A 22,778-nucleotide genomic window follows, 5' to 3' on the forward strand; every position below is an offset into this window, starting at 1 on the left:
GAGATTTTATCTCCAGACTGATACCGAGATTTTATCTCCAGGCTGATACCGAGATTTTATCTCCAGGCTGATACCGAGATTTTATCTCCAGACTGATACCGAGATTTTATCTCCAGACTGATACCGAGATTTTATCTCCAGGCTGATACCGAGATTTTATCTCCAGACTGATACCGAGATTTTATCTCCAGGCTCATACCGAAATTTTATCTCCAGACTGATACCGAGGTTTTATCTCCAGGCTGATACCGAGATTTTATCTCCAGACTGATACCGAGATTTTATCTCCAGGCTGATACCGATGTTTTATCTCCAGACTGATACCGAGATTTTATCTCCAGACTGATACCGAGATTGTATCTCCAGACTGATACCGGGATTTTATCTCCAGACTGATACCGAGATTTTATCTCCAGGCTGATACCGAGATTTTATCTCAAGACTGATACCGAGATTTTATCTCCAGACTGATACCGAGATTTTATCTCCAGGCTGATACCGAGATTTTATCTCCAGGCTGATACCGAGATTTTATCTCCAGGCTGATACCGAGATTTTATCTCCAGGCTGATACCGAGATTTTATCTCCAGGCTGATACCGAGATTTTATCTCCAGACTGATACCGAGATTTTATCTCCAGGCTCATACCGAAATTTTATCTCCAGACTGATACCGAGGTTTTATCTCCAGGCTGATACCGAGATTTTATCTCCAGGCTGATACCGAGATTTTATCTCCAGGCTCATACCGAGATTTTATCTCCAGACTCATACCGAGATTTTATCTCCAGGCTGATACCGAGATTTTATCTCCAGGCTGATACTGAGGTTTTATCTCCAGGCTCATACCGAGATTTTATCTCCAGACTGATACCGAGATTTTATCTCCAGGCTGATACCGAGATTTTATCTCCAGACTGATACCGAGATTTTATCTCCAGACTGATACCGAGATTTTATCTCCAGACTGATACCGAGATTTTATCTGCTCAATAGGCTCTTGATAATAAAAAGGAAATAATTTTGTCAAAATCTGCTGTATTCTTTACATATTCGGTTTGTTTGTTTGTGGGTGTGTTTGTTTGTTTGTTTGTTTTTGGATTTTTGTTTTTTTTTACCTGGGTTACTCTAGATTTAAAAGTCGGGTTTAACAAAGCAAACACTACATCTTTAAATCGTGCAACATAGATGATACAATTTTATCCGGTTGATTATATTAAACAAGTGTTAAATTATGCAATTTTATATATTACGTAACTTAACAAGTTTTATTATATCATTTAATCTAATTTATCATCTTATACATTAAATATTTTCTATTCAGAATCACATTTCATCTCATTACGTAACTTAACATGTTTTATTATATCATAAAATCTAATTTATCATGTGCAATACAATTTAATGAATAATTTGTATTCAGAATCACATTGCCATTAAAGCACGTTATTTATTATAATATAAAGTATTTTGTGTTATCAAGGGAATCTGTGGTGATGTAATTTGCTGACAATTAATCTAATAATGTTAGACAAGTAGTTGATGTTATCTATTTTAGTGTGTTGTTTTCTTTAAAATATATTGTTTATATAAAATTGTCTCGATGGTTTGCCGAGATGTTACAGGAACTGTCGTATAACGGGACACAGACAAAAGTTCGAATACGTTTGTGATAACTTGTTATATTATTTCTTCGAATGGTTTCAAATCAAAATACCAGTATAAATGTAACAATAGCTTGGAAAATTATAATGAACCCATCCATCTATATTGGTATTCAAAAATGTATTAGATATACTATAAAAGTTCCAGTAAGTCCAGTGATAATAGTTCGGACCAGGCTCGATATTAGGTGTCCCTATATTATACTGGTTTGTAATCCAATTGACGGTAAAGTTTCTAGAATAGACATATGACATAGAACTGACCATCGTCTATATTGACACGTAGGAGAGTAGACAGCTGAGATTTAGTAAACAAGTAGTTATCACATGTAAATAAAGGGGGTCAGTAAGTATAGACGGCAGTATCACATGTAAATAAAGGGGGTCAGTAAATATAGACGACAGTATCACATGTAAATAAAGGGGGTCAGTAAATATAGACGGCAGTATCACGTGTAGATAAAGGGGGTCAGTAAATATAGACGACAGTATCACATGTAATAAAGGGGGTTAGTAAATATAGACGGCAGTATCACATGTAATAAAGGGGGTTAGTAAATATAGACGGCAGTATCACATGTAAATAAAGGGGGTCAGTAAATATAGACGGCAGTATCACATGTAAATAAAGGGGGTCAGTAAATATAGACGGCAGTATCACATGTAAATAAAGGGGGTCAGTAAATATAGACGGCAGTATCACATGTAAATAAAGGGGGTCAGTAAATATAGACGGCAGTATCACATGTAAATAAAGGGGGTCAGTAAATATAGACGGCAGTATCACATGTAAATAAAGGGGGTCAGTAAATATAGACGGCAGTATCACATGTAAATAAAGGGGGTCAGTAAATATAGACGACAGTATCACATGTAATAAAGGGGGTCAGTAAATATAGACGGCAGTATAACATGTAAATAAAGGGGGTCAGTAAATATAGACGGCAGTATCACATGTAAATAAAGGGGGTCAGTAAATATAGACGGCAGTATCACATGTAAATAAAGGGGGTCAGTAAATATAGACGGCAGTATCACATGTAAATAAAGGGGGTCAGTAAATATAGACGGCAGTATCACATGTAAATAAAGGGGGTCAGTAAATATAGACGGCAGTATCACGTGTAAATAAAGGGGGTCAGTAAATATAGACGGCAGTATCACATGTAAATAAAGGGGGTCAGTAAATATAGACGGCAGTATCACATGTAAATAAAGGGGGTCAGTAAATATAGACGGCAGTATCACATGTAAATAAAGGGGGTCAGTAAATATAGACGGCAGTATCACATGTAAATAAAGGGGGTCAGTAAATATAGACGGCAGTATCACATGTAAATAAAGGGGGTCAGTAAATATAGACGGCAGTATCACATGTAAATAAAGGGGGTCAGTAAATATAGACGGCAGTATCACGTGTAAATAAAGGGGGTTAGTAAATATAGACGGCAGTATCACATGTAAATAAAGGGGGTCAGTAAATATAGACGGCAGTATCACGTGTAAATAAAGGGGGTCAGTAAATATAGACGGCAGTATAACGTGTAGATAAAGGGGGTCAGTAAATATAGACGGCAGTATCACATGTAAATAAAGGGGGTCAGTAAATATAGACGGCAGTATCACATGTAAATAAAGGGGGTCAGTAAATATAGACGGCAGTATCACATGTAAATAAAGGGGGTCAGTAAATATAGACGGCAGTATCACGTGTAAATAAAGGGGGTCAGTAAATATAGACGGCAGTATAACGTGTAGATAAAGGGGGTCAGTAAATATAGACGGCAGTATCACATGTAAATAAAGGGGGTCAGTAAATATAGACGGCAGTATCACATGTAAATAAAGGGGGTCAGTAAATATAGACGGCAGTATCACGTGTAGATAAAGGGGGTCAGTAAATATAGACGGCAGTATCACATGTTAATAAAGGGGGTCAGTAAATATAGACGGCAGTATCACATGTAAATAAAGGGGGTCAGTAAATATAGACGGCAGTATCACGTGTAAATAAAGGGGGTCAGTAAATATAGACGGCAGTATCACGTGTAAATAAAGGGGGTCAGTAAATATAGACGGCAGTATCACATGTAAATAAAGGGGGTCAGTAAATATAGACGGCAGTATCACATGTAAATAAAGGGGGTCAGTAAGTATAGACGGCAGTATCACATGTAAATAAAGGGGGTCAGTAAATATAGACGGCAGTATCACATGTAAATAAAGGTGGTCAGTAAATATAGACGGCAGTATCACCTGTAAATAAAGGGGGTCAGTAAATATAGACGGCAGTATCACCTGTAAATAAAGGGGGTCAGTAAATATAGACGGCAGTATCACGTGTAAATAAAGGGGGTCAGTAAATATAGACGGCAGTATCACGTGTAAATAAAGGGGGTCAGTAAATATAGACGGCAGTATCACATGTAAATAAAGGGGGTCAGTAAATATAGACGGCAGTATCACATGTAAATAAAGGGGGTCAGTAAATATAGACGGCAGTATCACATGTAAATAAAGGGGGTCAGTAAATATAGACGGCAGTATCACGTGTAAATAAAGGGGGTTAGTAAATATAGACGGCAGTATCACATGTAAATAAAGGGGGTCAGTAAATATAGACGGCAGTATCACGTGTAAATAAAGGGGGTCAGTAAATATAGACGGCAGTATCACGTGTAAATAAAGGGGGTCAGTAAATATAGACGGCAGTATCACGTGTAGATAAAGGGGGTCAGTAAATATAGACGACAGTATCACATGTAAATAAAGGGGGTCAGTAAATATAGACGGCAGTATCACATGTAAATAAAGGGGGTCAGTAAATATAGACGGCAGTATCACATGTAAATAAAGAGGGTCAGTAAATATAGACGGCAGTATCACATGTAAATAAAGGTGGTCAGTAAATATAGACGGCAGTATCACATGTAAATAAAGGTGGTCAGTAAATATAGACGGCAGTATCACGTGTAAATAAAGGGGGTCAGTAAATATAGACGGCAGTATCACATGTTAATAAAGGTGGTCAGTAAATATAGACGGCAGTATCACATGTAAATAAAGGGGGTCAGTAAATATAGACGGCAGTATCACATGTAAATAAAGGGGGTCAGTAAATATAGACGGCAGTATCACATGTAAATAAAGGGGGTCAGTAAATATAGACGGCTGAGATTCATTACACAAAAGAGATGTTATTAAGTGTTAAATAACGAGGTCTGTGATTAAAGACGGCTGAGATCGCCACAAATGTCTTTAAATCAGTTGTTTGACTATTTCAAAAATCTTGCTAACAGTGCAGAAATAACAGACTCTACGCATATACATGAGAATGAGCCTGAAGTTGACGAGGCGGTCATGTTTGAAGAGCTAAGTCATGACATATTGGTATGAATGAAATAAACGATGCTATTAATAATCTCAAACGAGGTAAATCACATGGTTTAGATGGTTTGTTAAATGAATGTTTTATGGAAGGTAAATTTATTCTTTCACCAATTTTTCACACATTATTTAATAATATCTTAAGGTCTCGATGTTTCCCGTCTGAGTGGTCTATAGCAGTCGTGGTGCCTGTACATAAGAAAGGCGATCGTACAGATCCTAATAATTACCGTGGTATCAGTCTAATTAGCTGTTTATGTAAATTATTTACATCGATTCTTAACAAGAGACTATTAGATGTTTGCATCAAGTACAACATTTTAACGGACGCTCAATTTGGATTCAGACCTAATGTTAGTACAATTGACGCAATTTTCGCTCTACAAACATTAATTTCGAAAACTTTAGGTACGAAAAAACGCCTTTACTGCTGCTTTGTTGACTTTCGCAAAGTTTTTGATTACGTGGATAGAGCAGGTTTATGGTTTAAGCTGTCCAAGATCGGTGTTAGACGAAATTTTTTAGCAACGGTAAAATCTCTTTATACTTCTGTAAAAGCTTGTGTTTTAGGGAATGGGAAATGTTCAAACTTTTCCCCAAATAATGTTGGTTTATTACAAGGAGAAATATTGTCTCCCCTACCGTTTTCTCTGTTTATAAATGATTTTGAAAATAGTTTCATTGAAAACGGTGCCACTAGTTATGATTTTGGAGAGTTGAGTTTATTTCTATTACTATATACAGATGATTTAGTTTTGTTTTCTGAATCAATTGAGGGTTTGCAAAGTCTTTTGAACAGTTTAAATACAATTCAAATGGATGGAAATTGACTGTTAATATAGAAAAAACAAAGATAGTTGTTTTTCGAAACGGAGGTACTTATGTCGGCAGCATTGTTTTTTATGCCTGCGAAATTTGGGGAAGCCTTAAAGCAGTAGAAATAGAAAAAATCCATCTGGAATTTTGTAAACATCTACTTGGGGTTAAGAAATCTACTTGTAACGCGATGGTATACATTGAACTTGGTCGTCAACCTCTCTTAAATACCCAACTTTTTAGAATGATTAAATATTGGTTTAAATTATTAAAATCCGATAATTGTATCCTAAATGAGGCGTATGATTTCCTTTACAGTGAAACTTTAAAGGATCATCCAAAGCATAAATGGCTAGTTTATCTAAAACAGAAGTTATTTGAGCTTGGCTTTGGATATGTCTGGATTCGTCAGTCTCATATGGATGTCGATCTTTTACCTTTAATTAAACAGAGGATTATGGATCAGGCTAATCAATCCTTGTTCAATTCAATTAATATGTCAAACAAATGCGATCTTTATAAGCACATGGTTGACAATGTAACGTATTTAACTAAATCTCTTCCAAAACAGCGAAGAATTATGATAACCAAATTACGACTCACATCACACAATCTAGCAATCGAATCCGGAAGATACAGAAATATTGATAGACGTTTTAGATATTGTTTAAACTGTAATGTTTTAGATGTTGAAGATGAATATCATTTTCTTCTTGTATGCCAGTGATACGGTGATATCAGGAAAAATATATCAAAAAGTATTTCTGGGATAAACCTTCAGTTTTGAAGGTTATTAAATTATTAAAATCAAACAATCTAAAGGAGTTAAACTTGTTAGGTAAATTTATTATTGAAGCTTTCAAGCGTAGAATTGTTTATTTCACATAGACACGGATCTCTGACCGATCAGTAATATTTAGCGCCCCATTTAGAATATATTCTTAGAGGAATTGCTCCATAAAAGCATGGTTAACATAAAAGTGAAATCCAATCCCTATATTTACACTTACGGATGTTGTTTCTATAAGTCTTTGTGATTACAATATTTTTTCTTTATAAATAAAAAAAAATCATATAAAAGTCGGACACAGTGGGAGGAGTCAATTATTCGAACAGCCAATGGTGATGCTTCACAACAAATTGAGACTTTTTTTCCGCGGTAAAAAATAGTTCTGTTTTTTATTATGATATTAACATAAATAACAAAAACATTTTGATAGATTATCATATTTAATATTGTCAAACATGTTATTTTTATACATTTAACAATGGTAAACAAAGCGTGTTGTTTTATTTTAAGAAACATTTTATCACCCGTTTACCGAGAGTAACAGAAAACAGACCGCGACCGAAGCACTCGAAGTTCAAAGGTCAATGTTTCCATGCAAGAATGGTAAACAAATCGGTCTGGTATTGTTATATAGTGACAAAACTTTGCAAGTGTAAATATATTAGTATAGTTACTGCATGCCATATTTTGTATTATCTACTGATAGGCTGTATGGCCTAAAGTTAATAAAAAATTGAAATTGAAAAAATTGAGATGGATTAAACAAAAGAAGTGTTATCACATTTAACTAAAAGAGGTCTGTAAGTATAGACGGTCGAGATTAAGTACACAAAAGAAGTGTTATCCCATTTAACTAAATGGGGTCTGTAAGTATAGACGGTCGACACAAGAGGTAGTATCACATGTAAATAAAGCTAGAAGTGAACCTTTTCCGACATAAAGAAACATGTGATAGGGGATATTGTCATAAAGAAAATGTGAAAATATTATATTACCAACAGTCACTTCCGTAAGTACATGGGTCAGTCTCTCCGATGACGCAATACCGGGGGAAAGTCTGTACAATATGGAAACCGATATATATTGTACAACTATAGAGGTAATACCCAATGATATCTGTAACCATATACATATACTTGTATCTTTTAGTCTGGTAGAAGATTTCCATCCTGGACCAGAAATAAAGCTAATCTAACCTAATTTAATCATGTGCGTTAATCAACAGATGATGTAATGTGCTTGAGTAGGAGTGGAGAGTTCGAGTCATTTCCAAAATAATGTCGGTAGTAAATCACTTATTACCACCTTCCACTGCACACACTATTCCCTTTCATGGCCAATAATGATTACATGACTATGAATGCAGTAAGAAAGGGGAGATAATCAATAGTTAATCAATACAATGGAAAGGATAAATATCCTAAATCCGTGATGGACACATTTACATTTTAGAAAAAATAATCAATTAAGATTAAAAATGATGCCGTCGATACAGATGAAAGGATAAACTTAAATGACATTTGAAATTTTAAAACAAAAAAAAACCATAATAATAAGACATGCTAATTTCTTGACTTAAAAGACAGCATTTACTTGAAGAGTTAACATTTCCAGGAGCCTTTCCTTATGTAAAATTACACATCACGTTTTGACAGATACAGATGGGAAATACTGGCGTTCGTTAGGGATTGATTTTAATATCCTGTACAACCTTTGCCAAATTATACTGAAAATATATGTTTTGTATGCCTCTTTCTAGCTTCTGAACACGCTGTCCCGTATTTTCTTCTTAATGTTCAACAAATACTCCTTATCTGTCCCTGACACCGGATCTGGATAACAAACCGTACGTTTCATACAAAAGAATTACCCCAAACATGTCGTTATATGATACTGTAGCACTAGAGACCGACATTTACTCCATATGAATATATCCTTATGTCCATTAGAATGCATAATGGCAAACTGTGTTGTTAGTATTGAGCCAAAATTCCCTGGTACTGACAAATATTCATACAATACAAGTAAATTTTACAGAAAACAATGAGTGATTTTTCACTCACTCTTTGTGTTTGTTTGAGGTGAAAAGTCTGCAGTAAGTCAGTTATTGCACGATTTCTCGCCACTCTCCTATTACTCGAAAGCCAAGCAATAACCTTTCTCACCAGTTAACACAAAAATGTCAACATGCTGGAGAACAAAGGTAAATAGATATGTTCCTCCCCAATACAACCTATTTACACAGGTATCGACACGGCTAATATAGCTGGAAACCGGAAGGAAAGAAAAATAGCAGAAAGTGTTGTTATCAATCTACCAATAAAATATATATCAGAATGATGGACTTCAGCTACTGAATGTATATTTGCAATAATTACAGGTTTTTGTGACAGAGCGGCTGTGTTTGCCAGACCGGAAGTGTATAGTCAATACATCAGCACCGGATCGTACTGGGTAGAGATGCCCTGTGCAAACGGAAGTTGGTACAACGACCGGAAATGCAGATGTACCGAGGAGATAGTGAAACCTTGGGGCACTGATTCCAACAGCAGGACTTCAAGTAAGGACATACAAATGTCTAGTTATGTGAGATAATTCTACAAGTACGCACTAATTATCCTTACTTAACACTGAAACCCCATCATCTCCGTTTTATTGAGATTGAATCTTTTTGTTTGGCTTCTGTTTAATTCCGAGCAAATGTCAATATGAAGTGTTAAACCCTAGTTATCGTTAACAAATATCCAAGATTCATTAGACATACCTTAATCAGGTTTAAACCAGAAGCTGCTTGTAGAATTTTGATTTAATTGAATTTACACGAAGTTTTCGCTCGACATCAGATAGCAGAAGCTTCAGTGAAGGAATAGCCTTCAATTTTTAATTTCGTCATTTATTGTCAAATACAGAAAGGCCTTATTGATTTCCGCTGTATTCCGCCGTCTTCTCGGGTTATAAATTCGATTTTCCGTAGAAAATGTCTAATTGTAACGGTGCATCATCGACAATACTAATGGCAAAATCGAATATGTTTTACTTAAAAGAGAATCAGAATTTGTATTAGACCTATAAAGTACACAGTGATTTTAAAATAATGTGAACACTTTTAACGAAACCAAATTGCTCGAACGACAATTGGACTTGTAAATACTTGCCGTGGTAGGTTTTTGTGTGCAAATAACTCCTTTGTAATGTAAGCATGCTTCCGTCAACAATTGAAAATCGGAAGCTGAGGAATTAAATCCACGGGTTACATACGATAAAAGCAGTACTCGTGGTTTTTAGTAGTTTTGTTTATACAATCCCAGGACGTTAACACGCGTAACTAACCCTAGTAAATTGCCAGAATCGTGGAACCCTCGCTAAGAGGGATTCGGTAGTATGCAAACACAATGAGATAGCTTCAGAATTAACTTGATTTGAGGAATCGTATATCTATTTAATTCCGTGTTATGTGCTCTTATGTAAAGACCGATGTTCTCCGTAACGAGGGCCTCCCGATTATACCTAGTAACATTCTTTGTCCTGTAACTAACATCAGGAGCATAACTGGGATGCCGATATTAAGGTATTTTTACAATATATATCAATTATCTTAGCGTGTTTTACAGCTAGAATAGAGATAGTTTCGCAATAAAATGGTTTTCCTCTTTTAGAGTCGTTCCTCGAAATTATACACGGGCGTGCTTTAAATTTGATGTAATAGACATGTCATTGTATGTACCATCGGTTCTCTGCAATGGGAGAAGATACATATTCATCACCCCGCCTTATTGAAATATATACGTAATACACAATAGTGTTTTAGACTTATACGAATGCGATATATAGCAATTATATTAAAAGTATGATTGAAATTTTGTTCAGTGAGACAATAATATCGTTGATACGAAAGCCTATTGGGCTCAGGTTCGAAGAGCCAAGTTATTTTTTGTTGAAATGTGATAAAAACTGTTTCTTGCATACTTCAGCATACATATACTTCAAAGTTCAGTGGAGCACATAAACACACCTACCATGCATAGCAATATACCAAAGGTTCTATTCACGTGGCATCTGTAGACAGCCAGGTAATGTATCTTATAAAACAGTCTGGTACCAATACTTATAGAGACATAGACTGGGTATTTGGCATACGTGTTCCTTTTGCTAGGACCTTTCTATTGGTTCTACATTTACGAATCTGCTGACCTTGATCGTGACCTACTTTTAAAAATTAATTCTGAATTTCAACCGACTCGGCGAGCTATCATTCTATCTCCGGCGTCGGTGTCGTGTGTAGACAGCTAGGTTGAAGTTTTCATAAAACAGTGTTATGTCAATACTAATGAGGATACAGCTTAGGTATATAATATGTGTTTTCTTTCCTTGTCAAAAGACCTTTCCGTTGGTACTACGTTTGCGGACCTGCTGACCTTTAACCTACTTTTCAAAAGTTGTTTTTGAATTTCAGCCAATTAGAAGCTTTCAGAAGACAACTTAGTCTTCTGACAACTCCTGTTATGTAGTATAATACGGGTTAGTTTCGTGTCCTCACGTTTTGTTTGATGTTTCGCGTCATTACTCGAAAGCTTATAGTGTTCCTAAAATGAACCCAGGTTTCCGTACAATGTCGTGTCGCATCTGGAGAAATTACGCCGAACATGCTATTGGAAAGAGGTTAACATTGAATAGAAAAACAAAACACAAAACCAATGAGTTATTTATTAAGGGATGTTCGAAATAGACAAAATATGTAATATTTTTGGACCTGAAGAGATGTGTATAGTTATATGAACCTGAGAAAGAGACAATAACCAAACATAGGGTACACATACATGTGATTTATTATGACTTTTCAGATACACGTAACCAGATATTTACCCAAGTAAATGATTTCCAGAACAATCCAGGCCATCTAATTGAGTTACGATGATTTCGTATTACTTGATGTAAAACATAAAGAAATAAAATAAAAACTGATCGAGTTTCGGTCATAGTCCTAGACATAATTTAGGATAAATAGTTAGTATTATATTACATTAGGAATGATAGAAGTATGATATAAATAGTTAGTATTATATTACATTAGGAATGATAGAAGTATGATATAAATAGTTAGTATTATATTACATTAGGAATGGTAGAAGTATGATATAAATAGTTAGTAGTATATTACATTAGGAATGGTAGAAGTATGATATAAACAGTTAGTAGTATATTACATTAGGAATGGTAGAAGTATGATATAAATAGTTAGTATTATATTACATTAGGAATGGTAGAAGAATGATATAAACAGTTAGTAGTATATTACATTAGGAATGGTAGAAGTATGATATAAACAGTTAGTAGTATATTACATTAGGAATGATAGAAGTATGATATAAATAGTTAGTATTATATTACATTAGGAATGGTAGAAGTATGATATAAATAGTTAGTAGTATATTACATTAGGAATGGTAGAAGTATGATATAAACAGTTAGTAGTATATTACATTAGGAATGGTAGAAGTATGATATAAATAGTTAGTTGTATATTACATTAGGAATGGTAGAAGTATGATATAAACAGTTAGTAGTATATTACATTAGGAATGGTAGAAGTATGATATAAATAGTTAGTAGTATATTACATTAGGAATGGTAGAAGTATGATATAAATAGTTAGTAGTATATTACATTAGGAATGGTAGAAGTATGATATAAATAGTTAGTAGTATATTACATTAGGAATGGTAGAAGTATGATATAAATAGTTAGTATTATATTACATTAGGAATGGTAGAAGTATGATATAAATAGTTAGTATTATATTACATTAGGAATGGTAGAAGTATGATATAAATAGTTAGTAGTATATTACATTAGGAATGGTAGAAGTATGATATAAATAGTTAGTATTATATTACATTAGGAATGGTAGAAGTATGATATAAATAGTTAGTAGTATATTACATTAGGAATGGTAGAAGTATGATATATACATTGTAACTATTGGAACTGTGTTATAAACCATATTTAATAGATTGCGATTTGATATGTATAAACTATATTGCTAACATGATGTTTTAACCTAACCTATTTACGCCGACATCCATTGTAGTGTGTAAACCCGAAGTCTACCTACCTTTCTGTGGCGGACTAACGGATCACTCTGGACATGGCAACGTCATCGAGAACGAGGGTGACCGCGTCTTTGTGATTGACGGGAAGGCTTACTTTAATGGCCACTCAACTCTCTACCTTCCAAGTTTTTCGAACGCTCACTACGGCGATTCGGTCGTCATTAAGCTCAAGTGAGTATATTTTTAGAATGCATATCAATTGCTGGATTGTTTTTTGTACAATAGATATTTGAAAATATAACGGGAACGTCTGCTTCGTCAACGACACCACCGTGTAATTCTAGGTTAAATCCGGGTTAAGTCACATTCTCAACGGGATGATGACAACGGAATTTGATTAGAATCTTGATGCTTTCTTAGGAAAACACACCAGGTAGGAACAAGGAACAGGGCATATTTGGAGCCTTGGAAAGCGTGGGGAGGGGGGAGGGGGGGGGGGGGGGATATCTTTACCCTTGTTTTCAATCGTGGATATCGTAGACATCCTGGTCAAGTAAAAAAAAAACAGCATAACTTATGAGGTTTGATCTCAGCTGTCCATTTGGAGTCTCTGTTTTAAACTTTTAGTTTTATAGTTCATGTTCATCGTGTTCCTGTAGATTTAATGAAATATACCAGGACTTTTCGCCCAATATTACATGGGATTCAGTATCCACGGGTTCCTGTCATAAGTATTAATCCTTTGGAAGTTTGGTGTTGTTTCATGGGTGTTCAGACTCAACGTTTTACATTCACGCCCTTTATTATAGAATTATCTTATGGTTATGTTTCCATTGTGTGTCATGTGGTACGCCGTAGTTAATGGCTTTTACATTGCATTTTCATTTTTAAATTTCTTTTCAGCGAGAAGGAGTATCATCTTATAGCTTGAAGTGATATTGCAAATTTTCTATTTACCATCCTTTTTTTTAAACAAACTTGTTTATTCTAAAATCATGGCTGGCTACACACCAAATTCTAAAATTTAAGGCCTCTTGCTCTGACTATTGTCCTAATCCAATGAACCCTCTTTCCTTTTGAAAGTCATTTAACTTTCGGCCTCTTGTTGAGATGTTAATAGTGCCATCAACCTGGTGACTTTCTTCCCCAGACGTGCCTTGTCTATCTCATCAGAGTAGGTATATTTCTCCTGATCTTCAGTACCGAGTACGTTTATACTTCAACAATACGATTGTGTTGTCGATAGACAATCTTTCTCCTTCTGAGAGTAGTCTCCCTTATAAACATGGCCGCGTTATGCTTACAAAAGGTGATGTCAACGGAAACGAGTTTTTATCTAAATTTCGGAAATGTTTGTTTTTAAGCAGCTAGTTAAATTACATATTGGGTTAAACTTAAAGATAAAATCTATTTCATCTGAATTTTACGGGCACTCACTCACGAGATTAGAAAATGTTCATTAATTCATTGGTATCGCACGCTGTATGATTTGACATTGGTTAGGAATTGTACTGTCCATCGTGATATCCTACAGATTAGATGTGTTCCCAATCTTCAGGTATAAGATGGCAAAACGTAAACTAGATCATGGTGACTCCGATGAATACAGCGACTTTGACTATTACAACCCGGATGATGACAGCTACGATTTTAACGATGAATATGATGAAGACGAGGACAACAGATTATACAATACGATGGCACTTGTCTCCAATGGCGACTGTGATAACGATTACACCTGGTCCGGATCATGTTACGAGAACCCAACCATCACCATAGCGACGAACAGACGGACAACCATCTTTAACGTTTACACGTCCGAGGATGAACAGGAAACACAGATGGAGGTACACAAGAAACTACGTAAAAAAGAACACGATGAATTGGATGTGGATTATTATGACGATGAATACTACTCGTATCTGTTCGAGAATGGGTTTCATGACGATTCCAGCAACTGTACAAATGACACATGGGTACGTACATCTTTTCAGTACATGGAACATAATCCATAATTCGTAACAGGATTTTCAAACAGACTCGCACATCTTTGGGAACAATTGGGTCACTATCTAGTCGACATGTTTTTGTTTTTGCTAGGCAGTCGTAATACAAAAAAAACTCAATACTGGTAATAAAGACCTTGCTATTTCTGTCAATTAACTTATAAACATATCGATAATGGTATATGTCTTTAGCTGTTGATACATAGCGATAGGATAAACCGGCCCTTTTAGTCAAGTTGTAAGTAAATGCCAGGGTAAACGGTCGCTATATTGAAGAGTCGGTTATGCCTTTGATACTTATAAGTTACGGAAATGGCATTTGTTTCCTTTTTAAACCTTTCTAAAAGCTTCCTAAATTATATTGCTGAAATGGCATTTGTTTACTTTTTAACCTTTTCTAAAAGCTTCCTAAATTATATTGCCGTTTTATAATCTTTTGAAAATGTGAAAAAATGCCTGTCTGGCAAATCCAAGTCCTGAATAGGTAATATAACTATATCCCTGGCAATGTTCATCTATTACTCCTCTATATTGTATAAAACAAGTGCCGGTTTTTAGCGACCAATAACAATGTATTTTTATATGTAGTGTTCATTCTTTATTGATATATGTTTTCGTTCATGAAATTTCACTTTTTTTATTGAAACTTAGTGCTAACGTTATAATGAGCTTTAGTTGACTTCACCACAGGATGACGAATGGCGTACTGTGATGTTCCTGGTCCACAACAATTCATTCAGTGTTTACGACAACAGTCTTCATGACCAAAGTAGAGTTTCTGGTAATTATCTGGGACTCAGGCTACATGTATAGTCCCTTTATTGCATTTTGAAACTAAGCCATGAAATGGTAACCGTTGACGGCATCAAAACTTACTCTTCAACAGATAATTATGCTTCCAGCAACCATATTTTGTATACAACATTACTGTGCCTAAGGGATATGCTTGTATTTAAGGGTTAGCACAGAAAACGGGAAGTAGATTTTTAACTGAATCACGCGTAAAGGATCACATGGAGAAGGATGATTTGAATTGCACGGCTCGGAAAGCTGTTATTTTGGGTTGGTGACAGATTCATAAGTTTTGTTTTATTTGATTTGCTGGAGAACCCCAGAACCCAGGAGACAATGTGTTTAATTTCTAGGAGTAGCAGTAATATCTATTTTATTGCATTGATATAGACTAGTAAGGGAATATAGCTTATGAAATCCAAGGTATTGTGTAAAAGGAGGAGACTGAAGCTCGTAATATTAATATCAAAAGTAAACATGTGCGTGCCAATGTTAAAAAAACGAGTGTGTCACACGATTTAAGAGACATGATACGTGTACGTCTACTGACACTGTCCTCTTTAATTGCCGAACATACGTTTGATTGGCAGGTTATGTGAGAACTACGTCAGCAGGACTTCAGTTTGGCCAGGGTTCGGGATTCAGAAACTTCAAAGGATATATGGACGAGGTCAAGTATCAATTTTATAAAGCGGTGGAATGTCTGATTTGTACATTGATATACACGTTAGAATATCTTTTACGTAATCGTGAAATACAGTCTATTTTTAACTTCAAAATAATAACGTGTTGACTTGTACATGGAAAACGAAGGAAATCGATTTTGTAAGCAATTTAATCCTCACAAACACGAAAATCCAAAAATACCAGTCTCTCAATGTTACCTGTCGTAACAAGTCAAAAGTAACCCCGCGGGACGGGACCAGCATTACACCCCGCGGGACGGGACCAGCATTTGAATGCTTCTTCGATAAGCATCAAAGTGACTAGTTATGACCTTTGATATCAATTCACTGACAAGGAGACACTCCCGGAAAGTATCCCCTAGAGTCATTGGGAGTATCAGTAACAGTTGTATTCAACGTTGTATATCAAATGTATCACGGAATCCGTCCAAATATTTATTTATATAATTATTTATATATTTATATTTTTGTTCAACAGGCTTTTTCTTTTGTTTCTTTGTAAGTCGTTGTTATTCTAGACAAAACTAAGGTCAATCTCATTCTGCAACTGCGTTTACATGTTAATACTTAAATACAGAAACGATTATTTTAATGTATTTTATGGTAAACATAAAAACGTCTCTCTCTGCTTACATTTTTTTTCTGTTGAAATTATTGATTATGATGACTAAAGGATTGTATCAAAGTAGTTACACCTTTTATCCTTAAATATAATACCTGTTTGTTCTACAGATCTACGTGTACCTCTGTAGACCAAACGACAGCGACCTGTTTGATGAAGCCGACACCACCGGATCTGATTCTACGGTAACCGAGGTTAACATGGACGAAACCACCAGATACACACCTTCCGATGTCACGAAACATCTTTCCTCTCCATCAACTTCAATCGGAACGACGCAAGCTGAGACGTCTGGTGACGTCTTGGACTACAGCAGCGAAAGTTCATTGATGACGGAATCCACGGTGACGGAGTACGATGAAGTCTATCTTACACGTATCATTACGGAAGCGTTGGACTCGGAGTTTTCAACAACCATGGGAACAATTGATTTATCGGAAGTGACGTCACTCAGTGAGAGTACAACATCAGTTAGAGAATCATTTACAGCAGAATCTTTAACAACTGTATCTGATTCGGAAACAACTTTAAAAAATAGTTCATCATCTTTTAACTCTACATCATCATCATCATCACCCATCGAGAGTACTTCATTACCTGTTACAGAATCATCATCACCCATCGAGAGTACTCCATTACCTGTTACAGAATCATCATCACCCATCGAGAGTACTCCATTACCTGTTACAGAATCATCATCACTCATCGAGAGAACATCATCACATGTTACAGAAACATCATCAAATCCATTAAGTACTTCTTCATCAGTTTTCTTTGATTCATCACAACCGGTGATAGAAGATACAGAAAAAATCACCGAAACATCATCAATTTCTTCACCTACTAACTCTTCACATTCAAATTATCAAACGACTTTTGAACCAGGTGTAAAAGAATACATCACCGAAAGTGAACTTCCGCAAACAGACATTTACTTCAAAAATCGCTACAACGTCACTTCCGTTTCTGGTATTTTGGAAGAAAGTGATTCATATAATACCTCGAGCCAACATAACAGAACTACGCCCCTAGGTGGTGATGTTGACAGTTTGATCATACCTACTTCCAGTCTACGTGGTATCGTTCTTAACAATAACTCATTTTTATCATTACTTACAGGTAAAAATACATATTTAAAGTCAACAACAGCTGTTGCAAGTATACAACTTGGAAATGATACTCTACGGCTACATAATAATAGTGAAAATAATGGAAATTGTTGTATCGATTCTCAAATACATGGTGCTACAAAGGGGCACAATCACACTGCTCAAAGTATTCTCAAGACAAATGGTGCTATTATCCACAACGAAAATGGTGAATATATCGATAAAGAAAGACGAAGAGCCAAAAACAATAGTCTTACAACAGCTATACAATCTACAGACGACACCACCGCCGGGGCTGCTACATCCCAAGGGTCCTACGTTACACAATCAGTTAATTTTTCAAAGTGGCTATTTGCCAAATTTGATAGTGATTATCACAGCGAGAATAGACGATCCCATGATAGTGAAGCTAACGTGACTGGATGGCGACCAGAACATTGATTATACTTTAGTAAAGATATTTTTATGAATATATTGTTTAGTTTGACTTTTGTTTTGTTCATCATATGTATCAACAAATTTAACATGGGACACAAAGACGAGATAAAACAACGATATGATTGATGTGATCTATACGGCTCTTCAACTCCAGCTTACTCAGAAGGAAATAAGTGTTCTTTTCTCTTAAAGAAAGCATTATCCAAAACACGAGTAAAACTTAAAAAAAAGTTCTTATGTTTTATCTTTATTTTATTTATATCGATATCATTGCCACCCACTAATTTTTTACTCATATCAATATTTTTGCCACCCACTAAAATATCTTACTTATATTTCATTATTTTAATATTATTGCCACACACTAATGTTTTACTGATATCAATAGTATTGCCACCCACTAAAATATCTTACTTATATCAATAATATTGCCACACACTAACTATTTTAATATTAGTGCCACACACTAATGTTTTACTTATATCAATATTATTGCCACACACTAATGTCTTACTTATATCAATATTATTGCCACCCACTAACGTATTCAATAGTATTGCCACCCACTAACGTATTCAATATTATTGCCACACTCTAATATTTTACTTTTATCAATAGTATTGCCACTAACTGATATTTAGCTCATTTCTATAGCATTGCCACACACCAAATACCTTGATCGATAAATCAAAATACGTTTAAGCTCAGTAGGTATACCAATTATTTTGGTTGGGAACTTTGAATATTTTTTTCGATAAAACATTAATTTCAGGAGACACATTGCAGATTTTCTCAAATGAAAGTCTAGGCTCAGATCTGGGATTCAAATGACCTGAACACGGTTGTAACTCATGTCGCATGGATATATTGATGCTGGGGATTCTTATGTTATATAACTACATTGGGTTTACAGGAAGGAATGGCTGTTATAAACAATGTATGTTTAAAAGTGTTTAATGGCGGAAATATTGATGTAATATCTATGGAATCCTAAATGACGTAAAATCAATGACAGAAAAGATATGCATACTAATAGCAGCTTTTACAAGATCTCAAAATGCAAAGCAGAATTGAAAGATCGGATTTTTCCCCTATTTCTGTCCTCATCTCTCAAACCGAATTTCTTAGCAAGACGATCAAACGTAGACAAATGTTTGTAGATTAATAAATAAATGAAAATAAAACAAAACGGCGTCTTATCTGATTGAGTATTTCAAATGGCATATAGAGTTTGTCTTATTCTATGCGTGTTGATGTCTTGTCAAGGCCTGCGGCGCTCTCATTTTACTTAGATTCGACCTAGATTGACATGGAATGTGTAGTTGATGAAGAATGCGTATCCTTCCGAAACACTTGGTCGTAATTCTATTGGTTTTTCAAATAGCTTTTGTGTAACTCTTGTTCACTCCCACAAGTTTGAGTTAGAATTACATTTTTACTTACAGGTTGTAGCCACTGTGATTTAGTATAAGGACGCAGAATTATGTGATCTAAGAATCGCTAGTTCGAATACCGGTACGGAGCGCTGTGTTGTATTCTTGACACTCAACTCTGTTGTGTTCCAGTCGAATCAGTTGTTAATGGTACGTGGTAGGGCAATGCACGAAATGTCCTGTGTAAGCTGTTTGTGTTCCAGTCGAATCAGATGTTCGTGGTACGTGGTAGGGCAATACACGAAATGCCCTGCGTAAGTTGTTTGTGTTCCAGTCGAATCAGATGTTCGTGGTACGTGGTAGGGCAGTACACGAAATGCCCTGCGTAAGTTGTTTGTGTTCCAGTCGAATCAGATGTTAGTGGTACGTGGTAGGGCAGTACACGAAATGCCCTGCGTAAGTTGTTTGTGTTCCAGTCGAATCAGATGTTAGTGGTACGTGGTAGGGCAGTACACGAAATGCCCTGCGTAAGTTGTTTGTGTTCCAGTCGAATCAGATGTTAGTGGTACGTGGTAGGGCAGTACACGAAATGTCCTGTGTAAGCTGTTTGAGCCGAAATGGCTGCTCCGGCTGTAACCTCCCCGTGTTGTTGAGAAAAGACAATGTCTGATAGCTAAATGCCCTATACCACGGATGATAATTTGTGAACTGCTTTGAGATGGTCATGTTTCTGTAGTATAGCGATATATAGGACTCCCCCCCCCCCCCCCCCCCCCCCCTTTTTTTTTTTACCATTATCGTTATTTACTACTTGTACTAGAACCCTCCTGTCCAATGTTTTCTCCTTGTTATATTGGAATTCGCGTATTACAGTGACGTCATTTTCTTTATACGATATTGAAACAATGATGATACAATAAATGATTCAGTGTTCCTTCTGTCAGGACCTCAATTAGCCGTACAATTGTCCCAGTGATACAGGAGGACACCGACACAGGAAATCAGCAGCTTTGCACAGCATTAATTACACGTGATTGTAACTTGTTACTTTATCAACATAAGTCGTAAAATCCTCAATCAATATCGTATACATTTGAAGTCTTGGTTGAATCATTACCATTATATGTGGTGTGTTAAAGCTCTTCAACCGTTTGTTTACTCTGACCTTGATGGCATCGTTTTACATTTCTTTGTTTACCTGTACGATTACTTCCGTCTGTTTCGGTTAATCGGAAATATGTTGTCAACGTGAAGTTAAACAAATGTGTCCTCAGGCTTTGATAAAAAAAAAAAACGGAAACAAGTTCCCACAACTAAAACAAGCAATCTTAGCCGATACATTATTTAAATTACTCTGATTGAAGATTCTGATTCTGTGTGTCTCTGAATTTTAATGACGTAAGAGTAGTGTTTTAAACACTGATGTGTTCTATGGTGGAATTGATTGTGTTTGTGAGATGTATACATTTACTTACGAGGTCGCAATATGTGAGAAATATAAGATGTTTTACAAGATGCATATGTGGGAATATTGTTTGGAGCTTACTCCAAATAAAGCTGGAATGTCGAGTTATGTATAGATCACTGGTCAAGTATTCAGTGGTCGAATATTTTGTATGAAAATAGTTTAATAGCCTCTCGCCAAATCTCAAATAAATTGCAGTATTTACTCATAATATCACAACATTTAAAAACAGTAAAATACAGCTGCATAATCGTTTATTTCAAATAACACGCACAAACCTACTCAATAATCGCATTTCACAATACCAGAACTTAAAGTACGTGCGCAGCATGGAGTTGAAGAGTACTCCTCAGAAACAGTTTAACAGTGGTTTTACTGAAGATGACGAGAACTAAATCATTAATGCTGTAGTTGAGAAGCTGGATATAGGTTACGTAACACTCCGTACCCACGTGATACGTCAGCAGTCAGAAACACATCTTAATCCATTCTCACACAAATATCAAAGGTTTTTCCATTACACACTCCATATCTAAGAAATAATAGACACATCGTTGATTTGAAAAGAAAAAGAAATAGTTCTAAATTTCTGGCTGTTCGTCACAGCTTTGGGTCTGGGTCTCCTCTGTGATTTGTTTTGGTATAGTAATACAGCTGCTCCTCGTGTTTGATGAATTGGTATAGTCAAATATATCCTTTTATAACTAGATGCAGATGTTGTTTTGGTGTCTCCTGCTCCTGGTGTTTGATGAATTGGCTACAGCAAAACATCATTTCATAAACACCAAATGTGCATGTACAGATGTTATTTCGTTGTCTTTTCCTGTCTCTTGCTCCCGAAGATTAGCTGTTTATCAGATAGGTTTTTTTTTTAATTTTGCTGCTATAAAACAATAATTAGCACAAAATAGAGCAAATTCATCACTTCTTTTAAGAGATAGAGCAATCAGGATATACAATTTCTGTATATCCTGATCGCTCTATCTCGTTCTACGTTTTACAAACTGAAGGGTTAATCACCGTTACGTTACGGCAATCAACTCACATGGTCTCTTAATTAATGAAGTTTAGACTCACGTACACATTAAAGTGTTTGGTAGAGAGAACGTTTACAATGGTTTACATCATCGTATGCAGAACGTGGTAATGTTATACAAATGTCTGTGGTCCATGTCTACAATGAAGAAACGAAGAATTATATATAAGAAAAATAACATCAAATTACGTTATCGAAATTACACTTGCTTGTATCAGATTTTGCCGGTAACAATACATATTATATTTTTAAGATTTGCAATGTTGAATATCGTTAATATATATTGCTGTCGTTCTTCATAATATAATTATCAATTATGTACCTCTGATAAGGTTAATAATGTGTTATTCAGAGCTGGTAGAATAAAGTATTGACGGAGGGCGAAGATCGAGGATGATATTACAGGTTTCTTAGATTGTTTATTGATCTAAGACATTAGAAATATTTTTTTTATTTTATTTTCACATTTTACATGAAAGCTGCTTGCAAAAGGGTAGAATTGCATTTTATATATCTTATCAGAAAAATTACATTGGCACATAGT

The 22,778-nt window shown here is 35.4% G+C and overlaps 1 protein-coding gene across 1 annotated transcript in view; it reads left to right on the plus strand.

The window, feature by feature from the left end:
• LOC117328452 (protein PIF-like) overlaps positions 1-18,396 on the plus strand; it is a 53,767-nt gene extending 35,371 nt beyond the window's left edge. The window contains exons 6-11 of the mRNA XM_033885984.1: positions 9,038-9,217; positions 12,746-12,938; positions 14,266-14,683; positions 15,404-15,494; positions 16,096-16,175; positions 16,924-18,396. Coding sequence (XP_033741875.1) covers positions 9,038-9,217; positions 12,746-12,938; positions 14,266-14,683; positions 15,404-15,494; positions 16,096-16,175; positions 16,924-18,363 — 2,402 coding nt within the window. The 3' untranslated portion in view covers positions 18,364-18,396. The remainder of the gene's footprint in view (positions 1-9,037; positions 9,218-12,745; positions 12,939-14,265; positions 14,684-15,403; positions 15,495-16,095; positions 16,176-16,923) is intronic.
• Positions 18,397-22,778: the final 4,382 nt, after the last annotated feature.

Source organism: Pecten maximus, chromosome 5 (genome assembly GCF_902652985.1).
Source record: "Pecten maximus chromosome 5, xPecMax1.1, whole genome shotgun sequence".
In the NCBI taxonomy this organism is placed as follows: Eukaryota; Metazoa; Mollusca; class Bivalvia; order Pectinida; family Pectinidae; genus Pecten; species Pecten maximus.